The sequence below is a fragment of the Bombus terrestris genome, chromosome 7 (genome assembly GCF_910591885.1).
Source record: "Bombus terrestris chromosome 7, iyBomTerr1.2, whole genome shotgun sequence".
NCBI classification, from domain to species: Eukaryota; Metazoa; Arthropoda; class Insecta; order Hymenoptera; family Apidae; genus Bombus; species Bombus terrestris.
In genome coordinates this window covers 17,016,296-17,038,273 of record NC_063275.1, presented here as the reverse complement: position 1 = coordinate 17,038,273, position 21,978 = coordinate 17,016,296, and the positions used below count along the sequence as shown (strand labels likewise).

The window sequence follows — 21,978 nt, the reverse complement described above, 5'->3', positions numbered from 1 at the left end:
CATAATCACGGTCATGGACCCCCTTCGTCCGACACAAAAGCGCCCCGGCCCATGGGACACCAGGGTGTTTCGATCCTTGTGCGTTACTTCTTTTTGTGGAGAAACCGCGTGAAAGGAGGCACAAAAATTGACGCGATCTTCCACATGATACAATTCGTTTAATTGAAACACGAGCACAATGTAATTCTCGCGAAGGCTCACCTCGAGTTCGTGCATGAACAATGTTTCTCGTCAAGCTCTATCGACAAATTGTCGAAAAATACAAAGACACGACATGGTCGAACACGAAATTTCCGAATTCTTGGAATCAATTTAACGACGTTTAAAGGTGCACGAAGTTAGGACGAACGATAGGACGATAAAAATTACTGTTACGATTCTAGTCCTTAATTCTAGTCCTTCGTGGCTCGTTCTTTCAATAATCACGAGCAATTATGTTGCGCGTGGCTGGAAGGCAGGTTCGGGCTGTGACGAATATAAATACGCTGCTTTCAATTTCTCGTAGTTGAAAGAAACGCGGCGTGGAAGGTGGTATTTCTTCGAGTCGAGGGAAATCGTGTGTGAAATTCGTTGCTCGAGGCGACCACGGTCTCGTGGCACATGGTCGTTCGTCGGGGTAATCGCGGCTTGTGTAAGCATCGATACCAGAAAATCGTTCGAAGTCGCTCCTCCCTAAAGCGTGCTCGCTGGGAGGTTAGTCTCGTCGCAGATACCAACACGACAACGTTCATTCTATTAATCGAATGGAGTTTGCGTTACAATCATCCGCACGATATTTCCCCGTAATATGCGCGAGTTGCTCATTTTGTCGAGTAGAATCCTCGTGGCTTCCAGTTATCAATGATTATAGCGTAATTCGTGATCTTCGTAAGGGCATTTCAACTTTTCGATCATGTTACGGTTTTCATTATGAATTCGAAGGTATGTTGATAGTTATAGCAGTCTCCGTTGTACAACGAGATCATAAATTGAAGCATGAAGGAACGGTATTACTTGTTATAAGCCATTTTGTACTTTTAGCGAAAGTTATACCAAAATTGAGATAAAAAATGTATCTAGCGAGGAATAATCTGTCATCTCGGCAATTGCCCTGTTAGCAATGCGTTTCTGCGATATTTACATTCAACTTGGAAGACTTTTCCCTTCAGGAAAAAATATAAATTTCAATGATTCAAGCGAATTCCAATAATAACAAAAATATAGAAAACTACAAAAAATATGGTATGTTTAAAATAACAGCTCAAGAATACCCAGCAATCACGTGCCATATTGTTACACCATGGAGGTTACTACAAACTGCTTACACGCCTAATGGAACATATTCAAATCTTATCATCAAAGAAATCGATGAAAGGAAGATGCATTAGATCTCTCGGTGATTAAAGTCCGTCGATAGACCGTGGAACGATGAGAATATTTCTAAAGGTGCATCGTCACCATTCCTTTGTGCACTGCCCCAATTACAAGAAACACACCCAAGGACGCGACTCATCAATCCCAGTTATTCGGTCGACGATGAACGTACGAACGCTTTGTCACTGTTTACCGAGGTTTATCCGTCGCGTAAAACTTGGAACTTGGAAGCGTTGAGACGAAGGGAGAAAGATTTGTTTGCGACCGCCCGCACCGTTTTAACTGTTTGTCGTAGGAGTTAGGACGACCGAGCGTTCCCCACAAAGTGCCGCTCTTTCTCTCTCTCTCTTTTTCTCTCTTCGTCTGGTCGGTTCAGAAAACGAAACGACCAGCCGAACGGTATACTTTTTAGTCACTATTTGCGCCGGTGATTCACGAAACACGAGCGGAAGAGGATCATCAGTCTGTTCACTGTAATCTCTCGCTGCTTTCCTGGACAGATGTAGGTATCCTTCCAATTGGGAAGCGTAATGTTTCCACGCTGCTTCCATTAATCGTATTTATCCGGAACTTCTTGTCCATTTCAACCTGTTAAAAGAAAGTCGTTCTTTGGTATCTACACCATCCTTTACTCGATAATTTCCTGAACGTTTAAAAGAGGATCCAATGTATACTCGAAGGATTCGTTTCACTCTAAAGAAATAATAGTCTTTTTTAAACGTTTCAACCAAAATCCATTGTTTAATGGGGATGTTCACGTTGCAGGTGACGGTCGTCAGTACGAGCACACCAAGCACCAACACGGTTCATCCCAGCGTAAACGACATGGACTGGTTTGCCGGTGTGGCCGAGGAGGAACTGCTGTACTACACGGGCGTCGGCAACGACGTCGATTCTCTTTGGGCTGTGATCGGGAGCTTCGTACCACCGCCGCCTAGACCACCTTATTTACCTGAGGAGGGTGTTACCACCGACGGACTTACCACTTGTGATTTGTGTTCGTGGGCGTGGAGGAACAACAGGCATTCCTTTTCTCTTGACGGCACTCTCGGTAAGTGCCACCGGCGCAATCTTATTTCCACCCTTCACGCGCTCCATTCCAACGATACTGATATTCCAGGTATTCGTGGGTAATCGTTCAAATACGCGACGAATCGTTTACTCGATCAAATTTATAGATTTTTCTTCGGTTCCAATTAAGATCCTTTGTCTGAATGTTTTGCTTTGACGACACGTTTCTTGAAGATGATGTTTTCAGTGTCCCTTTCGGAATGCCTTCCTCTTGTCAGCTCTTCAACCGGGCCTCTCTTGAAAAGGGTTAGGAAAGTATTATAGTGGTAACATCAAGGGCTACGTGTTATTCCTTCTGTACATACTTCACCGTATTTTTGGCGTATTTGCCGAGTAAACAGCTTTTCTAGAGGATGATGCTTCAAGCCAAGTTTCCATCGAAAAACAAGGTCTCTCCTAAAGTATCCTCTGAGTCCAATGACCACTACGACTCTCGACATTCGCGTAATTAAAGGATTTTCGAAAAAAATCAGACTTGATGAATTTTTGCGAGCGTTTATTACGAGATGTAACGATGCACACGGACTGAGAAAATGACGCGCGGTGTTCCATCCTGAGGTCTCGCTTGCTCGTTTTTCACATAAGAAAAGTAGAAGCGACTTCATTACGAGAAGATACAGTCGCAGGAAATTAGGAGCAAACGAGGTGAGCCGACCTATTAAGATTTAATGTCAGGTAATAGAATGTTAGGATGTGTATATCTCTAAAGCAAACTATTAAATAACATAATACTTACCGCTTGTTTCCCATAGGATCAGTGAAACGAACGATCGATCTACTTGTACATTTAAGAAAAAGAAGAAAGAGAAGTAGTCTTTTGCTGTACGTGTAACGCTACGTAGAACATTAACGTCTCGTATACCTCGAAGGCGTTCGCGATGTCATAATCGATAGGACGGAATTGGTTAAAACGTAAAAAAGGAACGAGCACGCAAGGTGTACGTCTTCCAGCGTATGGGGTCCTCGGGGTGAAAGGTCGACCGTTGGGTGCACCATGGGAGGCCCGGCGTGCGTTCGTGCCTGTAAAACTTCACTCCACCGCTCTCTCGCACGCTCCCTCTCCACATGTCCCTCATTCGACTCGCGCTAATTCTCGTGACGGACAAATTAAGACGGATAATTCAAGAGCTCGCCCTCGCTTTAGCCCGACCTCCACATCCGGCTGAGACGTTTCGACCAATCGGAGGCCCGATACGACCACTCCTGTGACTCTCCCTTCAGTGATCGTATTCACGATCTATTTTTCTCTCCCCGTTCTTCGACTTAGTTGACACGTTGGTAATCGCAGAGGTCCGTATCAAAAGGCTACGAAACGAAATAATAAAAAAAATAGAAAAAAGTAATTCCAAACTTCCAAGTTCTGAGATGCGAACATTTGAATCTGTCAAATTCGATATGGGCGATTTCAAGGATGATTATAAGAATTCAAGGTTGGTTACATGGAATTGGATAATAAAAGACGAGATTGCATATAACTGAACAACGTAAAAACAAAACCGCATCGATCGGTGCTTAAACACTCGATGTAGAAACGGTTTCGATTGAAAAGGTTCTTTGGACGGAGGCCGTGCTGTACATTCGGTCGGAGGAATTCGTCCAATCAGAAAGCCAGCTCTACCCTGAAGGACCTTGGTTCGCACGTACGCGAACCAAAGTGTACATACATACATACGTAAGTCTGTTCGTATCGTGGCAGGGTGCCCCACCTCTGTTCGAGGCCTGTTCGGCGCAACCGCCCTCCTTCTTGTTTCAGCCCCTGCGGGCCCCATCGTTCCAGGCACGCATTATCGCCATTACCATGAATTCCAGCAGTTATTACGCCTCTGTTGTACCGCCACGAAAATGGCGGCCCGGTGCATCCTACCGTGCAACGAGGACGCGCTCCGTTCGGCCCCATCCCCGTTTCGCTCGGGCGCCTGTGCTCCCGGCATGTCGTTCCACCGCTTACGCCAGCCGACAATTAGCTTGGAGAATGGTGGCTTCGTTTTCTCGCCGCGTTTCGTCGCCCGCTTCATTTTAAAGCGAAGATTTATTCCTCCTTCTGTCGACGTAGCGACCGCCTGACGAACCACTGGCGAACGGCTCGGGCGCTCGTAAATCCAACGAAAGGTCGCGCGAGGACGGTCGAGCGAAACGCAAGCTCCGACACCATGGAAATTGAAACTCGCACGCCACAGCCGAAAGACGAGCGCGACCCGTTCAAGTGATGGATGACGCGTAATAAGCTGTGCGGTCGATTTTAATGCCGTTATTAAAGAGATAAATCAACTAAAGATCGAGGCGTTTCGTAGACCGATGAGATTACGGCCGATCCGCGGCCGGGCACTGTTGTCTTGTCCGAAACCGATGCAATTACCCCGCGAAAAACGCTAAGATAAATAGGGAGGAGGGAATGGGAGAGGATAAAGAGAGAGGAGACCTCGAGATGGGGGGATGTTTAAGGCAGCCTCGCGATGGGGTAATCATCGCGTCACTTCGCATCTTGCGCGACGTAATAATTACGAGATCGCGCCTCCGACTCGAGAGTCGGTGGTGCGAGTGCGCGAACTGGTCGTCGTAGCATGAAGCGGCGCGAAGGAGAAGACGGGATGCAACGGGCGGACGAACGAAACGCAAGGGACAGAGAGAACTTAATTCGAGCTCTCGAGTTTCTTTCGAGACCGGCTCTCGTGTGGACGCGCGATTCCTCGTGACTTCGGGACCACTCGTTCCTTAGCACGACAACGTTGCTAAGCATCTTTCTGAACGTGCTGTTTGATCGCGAATATTTCTCCACTCGAGTTTTTCGAGAACCGATTTTTAAACCAGACGTTGCATTTCTCTTTGTACCCCTGAAGTACGAAACGCATATTTCTTAGAATTAGATGCGAGATATATGTATAATATAGTGCTTACCCGAAGACTGGGTAAATTACCACGTCGAAAGTTGACAGCAGCAATCGAGACGCATCTCAAGATACGAGTGTATAACGGTCGATGAAAAAGGATCAGCCGGAGGCGACGCGTTTCCATCAGCGATCGCCGCTCGATTTTAACCGATCGTCCATCGACAGTGGATCGTTCGAGTAAAATGAGGGTGCACCCAACGGAGTGCCGACAACCGCAAAGAAACACGCTAACGCGACGGTTGAAGCGTCGTGGCAGCATCTCGAATGGGAAGTCGAAATCGCCGCGTGAAGCTCCGTTTTAAACGCAATGGATCGTGGCTCGCTTGATTGTGAGCTAATCACGCGATGCCGCACGAAATGATCGCAGACCGTCAATTAGAACGCGAAGCCGCACGCTGATTGTAATAGCACACGTCGAACAGCCTCCTTCGAGCGTGTAAAACCGTGAGACAACTTCATCCCTCTCGCGGCGAATGTCATTTATCGTCCGTGGTCTGGTTTAATCGGCTGCTTGTTAGGATATCCTTGCGTTTCGCAAAAGCATGCTCGTCCTCGCCTGAGTCATCCTTTTAATTCGCGTTACGCGCCCCCGGCTACGTATATTCGTATTGGGCCGATGTTATCTCTCGTTGCGTACTTATATACTGGACCCAGGCTACATAACGAGGCCTCTTTTTCTCTTTGCACGGTCCAGTAACAGCCCCTCTGCTCTGACCGGGAGCGTTCTTGTCGTAGCGTTGTTCGTTGTGTTTCTTTCTCCTCTGCGACCGGTGCATCGTCACACCTTTGGTAACCAGGATAACGCCTCGAGATTTTGGTGCCTCGAAGTTGGGGTACAGAAAACTGGGTGCGTTTTCGTGAAATTCACTTGGTTTCTTCCCGGAAAATTTGAAGACTTTTGCAATAAAAAGTCGCAGTCTCATTAGTTATCATCCATGATCCGTTTCTTAAAAGATTAAAGAGTTTCGCGTTGATATGTCGTAATTGTCAAACTTTTTCGTGCTACGATCTGTTTCTCCCAAAAAAGTAGAATATCAGAGACTTTTTCTTTGCATAGAAAAATTCCTTTATCTTCAACGACCACAAGTATAAGGTAATCCCTTTGCAACGAGTTCACTTTTACGTAAAGGGTCGGCAACGATAAATCGTTCGGAAAGAGGAGCTGGGAGTACCCCGTTTAATTGAGCCGGGCATCTAATCGAGGAATCCATTGGTCATCGGTGTCGTTTTCTCCCCGTAGCCACGATGTCGCATGTTTCGGTTCGCAGAAAAAAGGAGAAACAGGCTGGTTCGCGCCCGTAAAGTGCGAGCTCCAGAAGGATGCAAACGAGAGCGAACCAGGTCCCTTTCGTGCGACCGAAAATTTTTCGACGACTCCTCCTGGTGCCCGGCACTTTTATATGCTCTCTCCCGAGCCGCGTACTTTTAATCTTAGAGGCAATCTCGCCCACGTAGATTTATTGGCAGCGGTTTCTTGCGCGCTGCAGGGCTACCGTACACTTGTGTGCTCCCCTTTGATTGCGTGCACCCCGATTCGTTACGCGTGCTCGCATTTATCGGCCGCTTACAGTTAATCCGCGCGTCCTGCCGAGGAATTGTTCTCCGCTCGACTCCAATGTATGGCAGAAATAAACCAATTTGACGTTTTAAATAAAACGAAACGGATACAGGATGCTTTTGGATTTTGGAGTGGGTGAATCTTGCCGATTCTTTGATAGCGTACGATGGAAATGAACGAAGTTTGTGTACTGGTTGATGTTCCAACTCGACTTAGGACCTTAAAGAATTGAGGATAGGATTTTCAACAAGCGTGAGACGAAAAATTCACACGCAGGGATTTTCTATTAGTTTCAGATGCTATACGTATATGTACCGTAGCAATACGTCAAAGAAATACGTTTCTAAATCATTTTCACTTATCGCGGCAAACCTACGCGTTCGAAGCTCACGAAAAATCCTACCATCAGATATTCAAATTTCCGAGGTTACATTTTTGTAAACATTCTTGATAGTTCGGAGAATTTTTAATTGCCTTTTATGAAAGCCATTAGTTAACAGCATTCATGTCCATAATCTTGATAGGTCTCGACAAATGAGCTTCTCACAAGAACAGCCAATAACTCAAACGAAGCTACATGGTGCGATGGCATGATTCACGCGGCAATGCGAACTCGTCGTTCCATGATCCTGATGAAAAATGCTAAGCGGCCGCCTCGAGCAGATGGCGCAAAGGAAAAAAGAAGTTACGAAATTGTATTTGCATGGCAAATTGAAAGCGGATAACAGGCGTAACAGCGCTGATCGTCGAACGATTAATTAACCGCGTCGTGCGTTAATGATATGCAAACAAACGGCACTCGGATACGTTCGAGCGAATCATTAATCCGCGGAGAAGTTGTTGGTGCAACGATGAATTTAGGGTTATATACGAAAGGCGCACATGTAGCACGTGCATTATCGCCACGAAAGACCAATTTCTCGGACATTATGCTTCGAGGACGATTGAAATGGAATTAGTTATCGACTCATCCTCGATTGATCGAGTCGACGATTGTCGCGGAACGATATACTACGCGAAATTTACTTTGGAACGAAGCGTGTAAATCATAACCGAAGAGGTGTTGCTATAAATTAAAGTATACAATAGCTGTAACACCATAATTGCCGTATTCGAGTAGCGTGCCGTTCATTAAACACAGGAAGACGGTTGCGTTTGTCGTCAAGATGCTCGTAACTCCTTAACAATGACAATCGATACAATCAACAAGGACCGAGCAACGAGTCGCGACTAATGATCTCGTTCATATTGAGAACTACGTGCTTCGTGAAAACTTACATGAATTTTGTAACCTTGAAACTGAGTGGAATTACCTTTATCACACGTAATGAGTTACAGATTATTCTAAGACATCCAGTCGTCTTGCCAGACACTTGTCGTCCTTATAAATACCTTCGAAGCTGGTCGCAGGTGCTATCGTCTCATTCACGATAATAGCGCACTGCGTTTGCTATGCGACGTTCTCACGTGGGTCGCGCTTAACGAGTTTTCTGTTAGCTTACAACTATCAGAATGATAGTTGCAAAGCGGTTCGAATCTCGTATGTAAATTTTACTGGACTTTCAAGTTTCGTAGAAACAAGACACATTCGGTAATCATTCTCGAATTCCATTAAAATTTACGCGAGCAATAAATATCGCTCAACCAATAACGAGCGAAAAAGTCGTTGCCCTTCGGCTTAATTTCATCCGTCGAATGATCGTTCCTCGAAGACAACATTATTTCTACGCTTTCCTCCTAATCGCAGGTGTATCGTTGGTTGTCACTGACTCGGCCCATTCCCTGCACCGATAACAGAACGCGGTGCACACTTAAAAGTTCTCACGAGGATCGCACTTAACAAGATTTCTTTCTGCTCGTAGCGTAAAGAACGGTCATATTGATACACCGAGCTACGCGATTCTGCCTGCGGTATTCAGGTAATTAAGATTACAAGCCGCGTCGATTACCTGGAGACAGGCTATCGCGTGTTTTCCAACGGCTGAACACAGTCGTCTTGATGCCTCTTATCTTCGCCACTTACCGAACTATGCCGAACTTAGGCGTCTTATCTTGGAAACACGGCCCATCCACCGTGTTCCGGAAACATCCGCGTTCTACGCTCTCTCCTTCTTCCTCTCGCAACCTTTTTTTTCACCATGGTGACACGCGCACAGCCACGCACACGCGTGTCTGTACACAGATACGTTGTTCGTTTAGGAATTCTTGTCGTTGGAAGGATAGCTGAGAAGTAGCGTCCGTTATTTATCCCTCGTTTTTTCGCTTATCTTGTTTCACGCGACGGGCGCGCTCACAAGGAGAAGAAAGAGTTGTTAACAGCCGGTGTATATCGCTACATTAGAACCGATAGAAATACCACCGCGTCCGTGGCAAATCAACAAACCATGGCTTGCCAACTCAACTCGGTTCCTCCGAATGGTAGTAATTTCTTTCTCTACATATTACTTTTTCGTTTGTACCTAACGGCCCACAACGCTGTTGATTATCACGATCCATCGAAGGCTGTCTATTCGTTATCTTTATTAACACGTGAATTTTCTACTTACTTTCTGTTCCAGAATAATGGAATAGCAAGGTGGTAAATTGATCTATTCGAGTTGATCGAGCTTCGATTCGATTCTTGATAAAATCGTTTTCTTCCTATCGAATACTCTAAATGGCTGCAATTTTCGATATTACATGTGAGATCGATCTGACTCGATTGGTTTTACGACTTATACAACTTTTTTCCAAGAAGAATCACCACAGTGTATTCACAAGCGAAACAAAACGAATTCTTTTTACTCCCTCAACCGATCTAAAGCTCTGGCGTTTTCAAGATCAGTCGAGCGACTCAAAGACTGAAACATGACTGGCGTTCAGAAAAAAAAAAACAGCTTCAAACGACATAGACACCGCAGCAATAGAGCCATCAAGTCATAATTACCGTACGAGTCGTTGAAGTGACTACAAGCGGCCGTGTTCCCAAAGAACGATAATGCCCGCTTTGTTTTCCTTCTGGTTTCTTTCCCTGCGACCATTACCGATTACGCTCAAGCGTTCTCAAACGGGAAGAAGTGTACCTCTGTCTACGTCAAGTCGAGGAAGGACGAGGAGAACCTATCCACTCGATTCTATTCTTACACTTTTACACGACGCAAGTACGAGAACCTGACATTGACGTGTGCCAAGTTCCCTCGTCGGTTCGCGTACGGTTGACGTAGAGTATGAATGATTCCGTTAACTGGACGTTGCCTCGCGTAGCCTCAGGATTATTTCTCAGGAAACGTTGAAGGGTGCATCGAGCGAAAGCTGCTTCCTTGAGAATTTTCGACTCGCTTCGACCCGTTGAAATCGGACGTTAGAGTGAGTCTACGGTTCAGACACTAAGCAATTGATGTTGTTGAAAACATTATGCTCGACTCGACGTGTAACCGCCTCGTATTTTTATTTGTAAATAGTATCCTTGATTGGAGAGACTGGTATAGCGAGCGGTATATCAAGATTGATGCGTACTCCGAGAGCTGATTTTACGCACCTAATCGAACCGTGCAATCTGTAGTGCCGTGGTCGATAACCCATCGTGCGAAGGTGACAACCGAGATACGATTGACATCGCGTTGAATCGGAAAGATCGGACGATAAACGCGCCACTTCGCGATTTTACGTTCTCTACTCGTTTCTTCCGACGACACTGAGTCTCTTTAATCTTCTCGTTATTCTGATGACTGCTTGAAAAGTAACTTTAATGATCCTACGTAAATCCTATCGCAGAATGAACGGACATTTTTCTGCAAATGCAACCCTGACGTTTTACAATGACATAGGTAATTTATTAACTTGAACGAGCAGAATCGTTTTCCCAGCAATTGAAATTTTCAATCATTTAGAAAGAAATTTACTTGGGATCTGTAGACCAAAGTCGAACGATTTCAGCTCAAAATTATACCGCCGTAAATCACAGTAATTCTTCTAAATGCAGAATAACAAGAACAGACAGAACGATACGGTCCATCTCGATTCTGACCCACCCAGCGTTGACTGTCAATTCGGCTGTCTTTCTGGCCACACCTTTACGGACAGATAGACAGGAGCGGCGCGTATGGAAGCAGCGACGGACCTGGTGAACTTTAGATGGGATGACGGATAAATCGGAAGAGCGATCATTCACCTGGTGATGGATCTGTTCTCGGCTGTTCCTTTATTCCCTCCCCTGGTCTCTGGTCCTGTCTTGAACGCAACCATCGCGTACACCTTACAACATATTTTCAATCGCGATCTACGATCCGGCGTTGTACGGCTTTATCTCGATTATAGTTCCGAGATGGCAATTGAGTCGGGCATGAAAGCAGTATAATTCCATCGTCGCTTCTCCGGACGGATAATGACCGCGTTACGATACAGTAATGACACGATTGCCGCGCCATTAATACATACGTTGATTGTAGATTAATATGACGTAATGGAACATCCAGTTACTTAGTTCCTGTGCCTCGAGGACAAAGCACGATCGTGGAATTTTTGATTTCCTATCTTACTTTCGTAAATCCCCAACGGTACGATAAATCTTACGAGCAAGAAGTTATAGTCTTTCCAGCGACGCCTGGAAACCTATTAGCCTAATAAGGTGACGGTATAAAATTGAAGAACAACCAGGCAGATTACGGTAAAACAAATGGTCAGGATCAAGGAAAAAGAGCCTTTGAATGTACCTCATATCTCAGTGATACGACAGACGCCGGATAAATGAAGAATCCGGTTTCCTTTCCCTTAAAAATATCCAAAGGAATTCAGGAATAACCTCGTGATCGTGTAACTAACAAAACAATGATTGGATCGTTGCCAAACGTTGGTCTCGTTCTTCATCGAGTCATCTGTCATGGCGCCTGTACCATGGCGTCGATTAACTCGTTATAGTCGTTAACTAAATTATATAGAAAGATCTCGTGTCTGGCTGAAAATACATCGTTTAGTCGTTCTCTGGGTAGCAATCGAAGTAACGAGATGATTTACGCATCGTTAACGTGGCTCGGTGCCGCAGATCGTTTTAGGAAAGGGAGTCGAAACGATTAACGGTGAAAGTTTCATGCGTAAATTACGATGTGTCTCGGGGAAGTGTGCCTGCCTCGATAGCGTCGAGGTCCAGATAGCGTGAGGATCTTTGACTTCTAATTTCATCGAAATACCTGCCAGTTCGCCTGCATTGTTGAAAATATTATCGAAAACCGTGGTAACGACGCTATAAACACGAAGGTTAATGGCCATGCCTGGAGCCAAATATTCTCATTTTGGTGATTAACTTCGACTAAGTTGGTAATTAATTTTCGTTTTTTCTGGGAAATAATTCCAGCAGTCCTTTTTATACGTTCGCTATATATTATCAATGATATTGTTAGGGTAAAAGAGTAAATCGAATATAATTAAGCAAACCAGGAATATAAACAAATTGAATCTAAAGATGTAGATAAAAAAGCTGATAATACATTCTCATTTAGAGCTTCGTAACGATATTATTAGTAAGTATTAAAAACGTCGAGACAGAATACCGTTTGACCAAAAAGGTTATTTTATAGATATCGTAAAACGAGCAATAGATGGACGAAACGAAAGATAGATTAAAAATGATGTTGTCGAGACACAACGGAAAATAAACCGACGGGCCTACAATTTCGTCAATCGTCGAGAAACTAACGTCGTAAATTCTAAAGAACATTCGTCAGTCATTTTCGGTACACGATCTGTTTACACGAGCATTTAGGAACTGAGCACAGGGCTTAAATATCTTTTGACAACCGAATAGCCGGATGCGCGATGCAGGGTGCAAAGGAGAAGTCCCTGATGACCCTCCGGACATTCTTGTGCTGGCCCACGGCTCTCGAAAGCTCGTAAAGGGGAGAGTAAAGGTGATTTGCTGTCGAGCTACGTTCACCCTCGAAACCATCGTCGTATATCTCGTTCCTCTTTAATCGTCCGTGTCTATCTAGAAAAATTTGATCGTAAATAAAGAATGAATTAAATTTTATACTGGCAGTGCGAAAGCAAAATAGCCGGTCGTCAAAACCAATTAACTTCTACGGATCTTCGAATCGTCTGACGTAATTGCACTTCGTTCATTATTCGTTTAATTGATACCACCAGGAAAGGAAAAAGAAAGAAGGATGGAAACGAAGCTGAAACGAATTCTCGTTTCTCGAAATTTAAACCTTTTAACGCTAAAAGGAAATACACGTCATCGATTAATAATTCCAACCAAAGAATTCTTGAAACAGGTACAGTTTTATGAATCGGCCGTTCGAGGAAAAAACAGTAACCCCGTCGCTATTAAGACATTAAAATCCTCTGCGGTCCGCTTAATTGCTTAGGCATACTTGCGGTTTCCCTGATTTATTCCGCGCGACTATTTTCAGATGGTAGCGAGTCGGATGAGGATAAAGTCGTGAATATATAATGAATTGGACGAAGCCGCGAGTATATTGAGCCATCAGGTAGTCGAGATGGCCTATCGAACGACGCTCTTAAAATCCTCGATCGCGCGCCTTTTATTTACGGCCGACCAACCGACTAATTTCTTGAATAATCGCGCGAATTTTAGTGTCACCTTTTAAGGCAACGCTCTCTACAATGTTGTAACGACGACCAAGAATCCTCGTTAACAGCGTATCCTGGCTACTTTCCTCGAAAGTGCACGCTGTTAACCAAGACCAGTGATCATCGATATCACTGGCAAAAAAAACACCACAAAGAGTCGATTTTACCATGAGACGAAACGAAAGTAACGAGATATACGCTGAAGATCCTCGACCGTGCTCACGCCATCTCAAGACAGGGATCGTTACCTTTTCAAAAAAGATCGATCAGGCTGAAAGGACTCGAGAAAATCGATTGGTTCGCTCGAGCAGAGGTAACGTTTTCTGAAACCGCGGCGCGGCCGTGAAGCAAAAAGATCCGGAATTCCGATCGGTTCATAGACCGTACTGAAAAGAGACCGTGTTACGAACCGAAAAACAACCGATGAAATATACTTAAGAGCGCGTAATTGTCGGCCTCTCCCTTTCTCCGGTCGGCAGACGCGGAGTATGCAAGCTCGCTGGCCCGGACACTTACAAAGCACGCGATTAACAGTAAAAACGAGCAAACCGAATGGCGCGGAAAAGTAACAAATAGCACGGGTACAACCAGAGCGAACGAACAGAGAAAAGACAAAAGAAATAGAGAGTAGAAAAGAGTAGGAGACAATAGAAAAGAAATAGAGAAACGAGAGTAGAATCGAAGGCGGAGAGCATCGCGAGAAGAAGATCGCGAACGGTATATACCTGAGGCTAAGGGAAGTACAGACTCGAACAGACCGAATAGAGATAAGAGCGGTGTGTCGGGGTGAAAGGAGGCCAACAGCAGCAGTAGGGATGATGATCGTTGATTTCGCCCGCGGAGTCAAAAACCGAAGCCGATTAAAATTGCCGCGGTGGCGGGCGACGCGACGGCTCAATTATCACCAAGCGAGCAACCAGACCTGTGGCGCACACGAGCGTTTAAACGTGCGCGCGACTGCAAAACGACGAAACCAGAGGAAGCCAAGGCCCCGGAGCGATCAGCGGCGCCTGACTCCTCGGATAAATTATTGTTGTTAATGACATATTTATTGATGGTACGCCGGTGGATAGGTACCGGGAAGCAGCGGCATATCGGTCGGTATAATTTGCTGATTCGAGGGAAGCTCAGACCTTTGCCGACTTCCCTCTTCTCCGTCGTCCGCCTGTGCTTCTCTCGTGGACCACTTCTCCGTGTTCTACTTGCTCGTTTTCTCGCTGGCTCTCGTTGTTCCTTTTCTTTATGTTCTTCGTGTATCTCTTTTTCATCCGGTAGACTTGTCGCTCGTATCGCTCTTGCTGGGTCCTTTGAGGGTGATTAAGCGAACCGGAGGCGCCCAGGGCGTCTAGAAAATCGCGGATCGAGAGGCACGCTGAGGGTAATTGTCGCTTCATGATCGTTGTTTGTAAGATGAAACGCGATTAAGGGAATCACGATGAAGCGGTGATTTTTAACGAGGGGATGGAGTTGAAGAGTCCGAAGGACAATTTTAACACCAGCAATGCATGGAAAAAAGTACTTCGTTTCCTCTTACTTTCTATTTCTGTCCATGACAAACTAATCTTACGCTATTTATACGTCTTCAAGAAGTTTTCAAAATATCCATCGTGCGTTTACATCACCTGACTGAATAGTATGCGCGAGAGGGATATTCTCACCGGAGAGACGAGGTCTTCACGAACGTTCTCCTTTTACGTCGCGAAATCTCATCGCGCCACTCGGAGGAGAGAGAGATCGAGCCTTCTCGCGGAACGTTATCAGGACACACGAATCGTTCCTTAATGATGATTAATGAGCAGCGTACGCGAATACGCGGACAAGCAACAGTTGCGTAACTCCTCTCGGTAATTAGCCGACGGAGTCGTAATTCAACGATCGCGGCTCGTGGAAGCAGGCTGGCCTTTGAGCGGCGTTCGGTGCTTAATTATTTTGTCACTAACTGAATACCCGACTACTAGAGGGTCTACTCGCGCGACATCGTCCAGCCGCGTAATCAGCGACAATGCGCCACGGCAATGAATGGGAGTCCTTTTTTTTTTTTTCTTGCCACGGCCCGCTGACAACATGATAAACGCTCGTAATTAAACGTCGTGTGAAATATGGAAGACGAAAGCAAATCCTCTCCGAGTCTCAGGTAAACGGAGAAGAGGAGGGAGCCCGTATTAAAGCGGAAGCGAGTGAATAGCGTGCAATCATCGGCAACCGCGAGGTTCGACCTCGCTACGAGAAAATTGACGAAACAAAATGGTAATCCGATTGAATGAACTTACAGCACGAGGAATACGATCGCCGTCATCGTTTTAGCGAAATTGTTATGAGTATTGAATAGTTATGAAATGAAATTGTTATCGATAAATTCCATGATCGGATCAATCGATTCGTTCTCGGTTTACTTCCGACCTTATTACAGATTACAAGTTACAGTTACAAATTTATAAAGGTAATAAAGGTAAATACTATCGACCGCAGGGTTCAAGGAAGCGATTTCATTGAAGATTGGCCACGCTGATTGAGTTCTCGTTAATGGCACGAGGAACGCCCTAAAATGGTTATTTTATTTTTGATACATTTTACAAACAATGCTTGTTCCACGAATTTTACATTCTTCGCGGTAATTACTATGATCAGTTGTTAGTATTTAGACAATTACGACCTATAGAATTTCTTTCATAAAACTATTACATCTACACTCGATGATGTGTAATTATTACTGTTGCAAGGAGTGCCGTTTTTAGAAAAAGGACAAAAGTAATATGAAAAGAAGAGGGAATTAAGAAACTCGACGGTCTCGTACAATAATCATTCGCAAAAAGTCTGACGACATGGGTTTCTAGCGGGGGGAAAAACCTTGACGCGTGTCAACCAAGAAAGAAGTTACGGTAAATTTCTAATTACCATGGCGCGGACCGAGGGCATCATCTTGTTCGCACGGACCAAGTGTTTGATTTTTTCCGCGCGAAAGACGTCCGTGAAACGAAGGATGTTCTCGAAGAGAGATAATGACAAGTTGCTATAATTAGGCGTCTTAAATCTCGTAGTAATTCTGCATGAATGGATCGGGGAAAATATTCGTATTCGAAATTAGCGTGGCAGCTGTCCACGGCTCGCTCTTTCCTCCTTATGAACGAAGAAAGCACTCTGGTAGGTCGTTTATTAATAATAAACGTAAGCCGATGAGAAGGACTCTGTAATATACTAGCACGATCTGTAAAATGAAAAAATGAAGAGAGAAACTCGATGAACCAACCTTGAAAGCACATATTGGATAATCCATAAAAAGCACCCTGGATATAGGCTGTCAAAGAGTCGATACGTATCGAGACGACACCGATGATTAATGTTTCGACGATACTTGGCTAAAGTTCGAATCTGATCTCTCACGTGCGTACGAAGCGGGGGCAAGCGTGATTCGACTCGAAATTAATAGGTTTGCGTAATAGATTTCGAAACACCTTTCGCCAGTTTTCTATTTAACGCTTTGCCGGATGATGGTGCGTTACAAGCAGAAAGTAAAGGGGCAAGGTGTTGCGACCGAATCACAACGGTCTCGTGTAATCTTCAGGTGTTTACGGACAACGCCGCAATTACTGATTTACATAATGACTGTACAAACTGTGGAACGCTCGTATGGAAGGTTCGTTAAGCGGTGGCGATGAGACGAAGGATGATTGAATTTTTTCGCGTCTCGTGAAAATTTTCAATTAAAATCTCAAAGCGAATAAGTTGCGAAACGGTAATGACACGTTTGACGGCGAGCCGTGTCAAGAAAGAAAGGTCGAAAAGCCATCTTATCTGACGAGATGTTACTCACTGACGCAAGATTTCTATTATAGATACAAAAAATGCATTTAGATGAGAGTGATACGAAGACGAATGAGTGTACTCGAAAGAAATACAGAATTTAGTTTTTACTTTTAACGAATACAATATATCTAAAATACTTCAGTTTAGTCCTAACGCGATATTAAAATCAAAAAATCTTGTAATCTTTGTCTCTTATCTCTTAAGTAATTTATTGCGGTAACTGCAAGTTAAGCGAAGAGATAGCGGTACTATCAATAACGCGATGGACTCGGTTCTCGGTGGTGGTCGTGCATCACGACTCGTTCTTTCAGCTTTTTCACACCTGTTCTCAGACTCGTCCCGCGAAACGGACGATATTCGCATAAATCGTGCAGCGCATAAGCGCGAACTCGTTGCGTGTCGGGCTCGAGTGTCGCCAGTGGCAGGCAACACGTGTAAAATCGAACCGGAGAATGCGTGTACCGGCGGCGTTCACGTCCTCGTGCATGTCGACCCCCCACGGATGCTTACAAATCAAAAATTAGATTCTGCCCGGACCACGAAACGCCGTGCACAGCCGAGAGAGGGCCAAGAAAGAGAGAAGCGAGAAAAAACTCATTTATACGCGGGCCCGATAAATGACGGGCCGAAACCCGACTACCTGTCGAACCTCGTAATTCGACCTGGAGGCCGAGCACACGAGAAAAATGTCCTCGTGAAGTGGGAATTTTTCAGGTTACCAACGACAAGCGTAAATCATACCAGTTGTCCGTCTGCATTCCTCGCATCTTTCACATATTAGCAGAGTATGTGCATTTCAAAAACTCTTCGACCATTTCGTACACGTTACATTGTTGATCGAATTACTCGGAGAATGCGTAGGCGGAAGAAGGTATCCGAAGATATACGAAATGAACTATCAGCGAAATTTAAACGTGGAAACGTATGAAACGACTGACCAGAATGTTCGGTCGAGATATAATATAGGAAGAATATCGAATTTATTAACCAGAGAAACTCGTCGAGTCTACGCTGAACTCGTTCCAGTAGGTTATCGTGAAAATATGGCCAAGCGGAACGAGTCCATCCGGTAGTTTTGTTATCGGCTCGTTTGAATAAATACGATCCTCCTGCGCGTGGCCGCGGTAACGTTCTGCATGCAAAAGACGGCGCATTGTTGCGAATATAGTGCCATTTTTACGGTTTCCGAAGTACTTTTTTTTTTAGTCCCCTGTCTTGTGTGTAGAGTATAAATTGCAACTTGGTGGAAGTTAACGTCGCAATACGCAACGGACCGGCATGTTTAGCAGCAGTGCGTAGGATACCATATGTTTAAGCGTGTTTAAAAAATTGTCCAATTTATAAAAGGAATAAAAAAGTTGTTTGATTTCAAAAAGTATTTTACTGACAATATAAAAATAAATGAAGATAATGAAAACAGGTGAACGAAGAGTAAAGTGTAGAGGAAAGTATAGCAATTAAAGGAGGATCGATCGATGGAATATCGTGCATGAACGAGGTTTAAACCTCCATTCGGTCGATGAATGGTAACTCCTCTAACGAGATTAAACGATCCTGGAATATCGAGGTAGAGATCCTGCGTCGTTTCAATGTTTGCCGTAGTTAATGGCCAATTGCCGGCGCAGCCGAAGATCGAACGATGGGACGATCTCGCGTTAAAATAAATACGATCGGACGATCGAGCGGCGAGACAAATATCACGGCAGATGTTGCTGTTTATTACAACTGGGGAAATGAGTCTGCCATTTTGAGGCTTTACTTTGATCGTAAAATTTTTAAATCGATTCAGTAAGCAGAAACCGATAATAGTCAAAGATAATAGTTAAAAAGAAGAACATGCTCGCGCCTGTAAATCGATTTTTAAAATTGAGATGGTCGTAAAATTATGATTATTCGTAATGAGAATATTCTCATCAAACTTCTTCAGAAAACTATTTTAAACTATTTTAGTGGACCAAACTCTCTTTCGAATATGCAACGAGAAAGACGATGATTCGTCGTAGTTGTGGCGATGAATAGGTAACAATATACAAGATCAGGTGGTCGCTGGAACCCAAAAGTTCGATGGTCGAATGGGTTCGTACGGTTGACGCGAAATCGACAGGCGTACAAAGGGTCGAACACCGACAGAAAACGTGTCCCTTTTTGTACGCTTGATTCGTTTTTGACAGGGAATCCGAGATGAGGGACGTTCCCAAATCGAAAATGATTTTTTTCCCTTGTTTCCCTCGTTTTTTCTTTCCTTTGATTTATTTTATCTCATCGTACGAAACAACATTGTAACCGGACGCATAGCGACACTGTTTGCACGCCCGAAGTTAACCCGAATCATCCTAGGTGACCAAGCTCCGTTGTAGATGATTGATAACTCCGTTGTAAGCCGTTATCAGCCGTAGCGTGCACGTGGTTATGTTCATGTCAAAAACGTGACACTGATAGACGGGCTGCCCTCGTCTTCTCTTCGTCTTTCATACTGGCTGACTCGTTCGTTTTTCGTCTCCCGATGCGCTTCCATGCGACCTGTTAATTCAAACTTACACGCTCGCGTGTTAACCTCCGATTCTTTTTTTTGTACGGTTCGACGTTCTTTCTCTGGCATCCCCCTGTCTGATTTCACACCGTTATCTTGTGAACAGACGGTCACGTAGCCGAAATTAATTTATATTAAAAATGTCGCCCGCCGGAGATTCTTTATCAGTTAAGTTAAACGTTCCGAATAATCAAAAACTCGAGCGTGTCTCGAGTTAATAGATTCAACGCGTCGCGGTGACTTCTATGATTGATCGCTATTCGGGCAAGCAGAATGCGCGCAATTCATCAAACTCGTCTCCAAGTCATCCTTCGGGAGTACGTCGAAGGAAACGAGGTCGAGACTCGGACAAAGGGTCGAAACTGTTAGCGAACAGTTCCCAAACAGCGACGTGAATGAAGCATGATTCTAAACGTTGCTCAGTCAGTCGACAGTCACGAACGAGTGGATCTCTAGCGGTGATTTCTCAGGGTCGAACATCAGCAGCGGATTACAAACGCCCCTCTTTTCCTCTCGAACGAACCCTTTCGTGTTCTCTCTGTCGCGAACAATCGGTACACCGATGAGTTCAAACACGCGTGCGTTTCTGCACGACGCGACAAATACAATAAACAGGGTACAATAACAGGCTTTCAGCAGCGATATCGTTTTGCTACTTAGGCTTTCAATACGCGTTTCATGCAACGAGACGTACGTAAGAGCTCGATCCAATTATATCTTTTATTTTCTTTAAAGTTGCAACATTTTCTACAAAGTTGGCACATTCTATTTGATGTAAATGTATTAACAACATATTCGATAACGCGAGAGTTACGACTCTTGAACCTTTAAGTCAAGATTCGTAAAAAGTTTCTCAAGGCTAAATAGCCAACGCAATTTGCTGTACGCTAAGAGATCCAAAGACCAGACGAGACAGTTGATTTTTCTTACCATACAGCTACCGCGCGTAAAAAATCTGCTACTTAAATCGTTCTGGCTTCCTAATCGACCATATACGTATAGAATATTACCACAAGAAATGAAGACGTCCTGGAACACATCCTGTATGTAAATAAATAAAACTCGATCGTTTTTAATAACCAGTCGGATAACGTCGCCGATTATCGCAAATAAGGATTCTGCTCGTCATGTAAAAGGAGACGAGTCAAAGTAAATTTCGCTTCTTCTCCTTTTCTCCCCGTCGTCACTAATCCCTCGGGTCTCTTCTTAACTAAATTATATCTTTTCGCCTATTTACGATCGCGCGAGCAATAAAGCTGGCTGCCGCGACTCGTTCCGTGGAAAATGCTCCCGATTAAAGCTTCTAAATTGGGAATCAAGCAGGAACGTTTCATTAAAGGATTAAGATATCTCGAAGAATCGGCTCAAGTTGACTGCTAATGAGCGCGTCGAACAGAATAATCGTCGCATCGTAGCTTCTTATTCGACGACCGGTTAAAACAGACAGTCCCAACTGCGCGAGCTGTGAGAATTGCGCTCTGAAAACTGGTTAAATGGCCGTGACTTCTTTGACTCAGAAGTGGTTCGTGGAAAACTGTTCGAAACGAGTCGCGAAAAGGAACGTTCTATACATCTACAGAACTGGTAAGCTATTTCATCGCGACACGCATACTCGATTACGACCTGCTTGATCTGCGCCGCTTTCAGTGTACTTTAAACGCGGTTGCAGTTCCTAGATTACGTCCACGTCGAGCGATAATTTCGCGTCTCGTTACTCGGGAGGATCGAGCTTCCAGTAGCGCGGGCTGGAAAGCGAGCAAGACTTACACGTTAGTAGGTGTGCTGCAGAAATAACAGCGAAACTCGCGTAATAAAGCCCTGCCGATGTCCCGCTGAGCGGAAATCGGACGCGGCAAGCGCGACCGCCAACCAATTATGGATCTTCTCGCGCAGCCGCGAACGTAACACGCGAGCCACCATCGGCTAATTTATTTGGAACCGTCCACCCCAGGGAATTTGCCGCTCCAAAAGGGCTATGAAAACGTTCTTCGACTGCTTGTTCGATCGGGTTTACCAGATACCGTGACGTGGGCACGCGAAACTTCTCGCACTGGTTAAATACTTGGCTCGCCATTAATGGCAAGAAGATTACGGGCAACTTTCCACGGGTTGTGATTTCGTTGATAAGAAAAGAAATAAACGAAAGGAAGATAGGTTTAAAGAAGCACGGATAATGGTGACACTTGCGCAGTTGCAGGTAAAAACGA

At 44.7% G+C, this 21,978-nt stretch overlaps 1 protein-coding gene across 2 annotated transcripts in view; it reads left to right on the top strand.

Annotated features, from left to right (window-relative positions):
* Window positions 1-21,978, top strand: part of LOC100650202 (TSC22 domain family protein 1) — a 75,695-nt gene that overhangs the window by 40,517 nt on the left and 13,200 nt on the right. For both annotated transcript variants that reach the window (XM_020863866.2, XM_012310498.3), the window contains exon 2: window positions 2,119-2,404. In XM_020863866.2, the coding sequence (XP_020719525.1) occupies window positions 2,119-2,404 (286 nt within the window). The remainder of the gene's footprint in view (window positions 1-2,118; window positions 2,405-21,978) is intronic.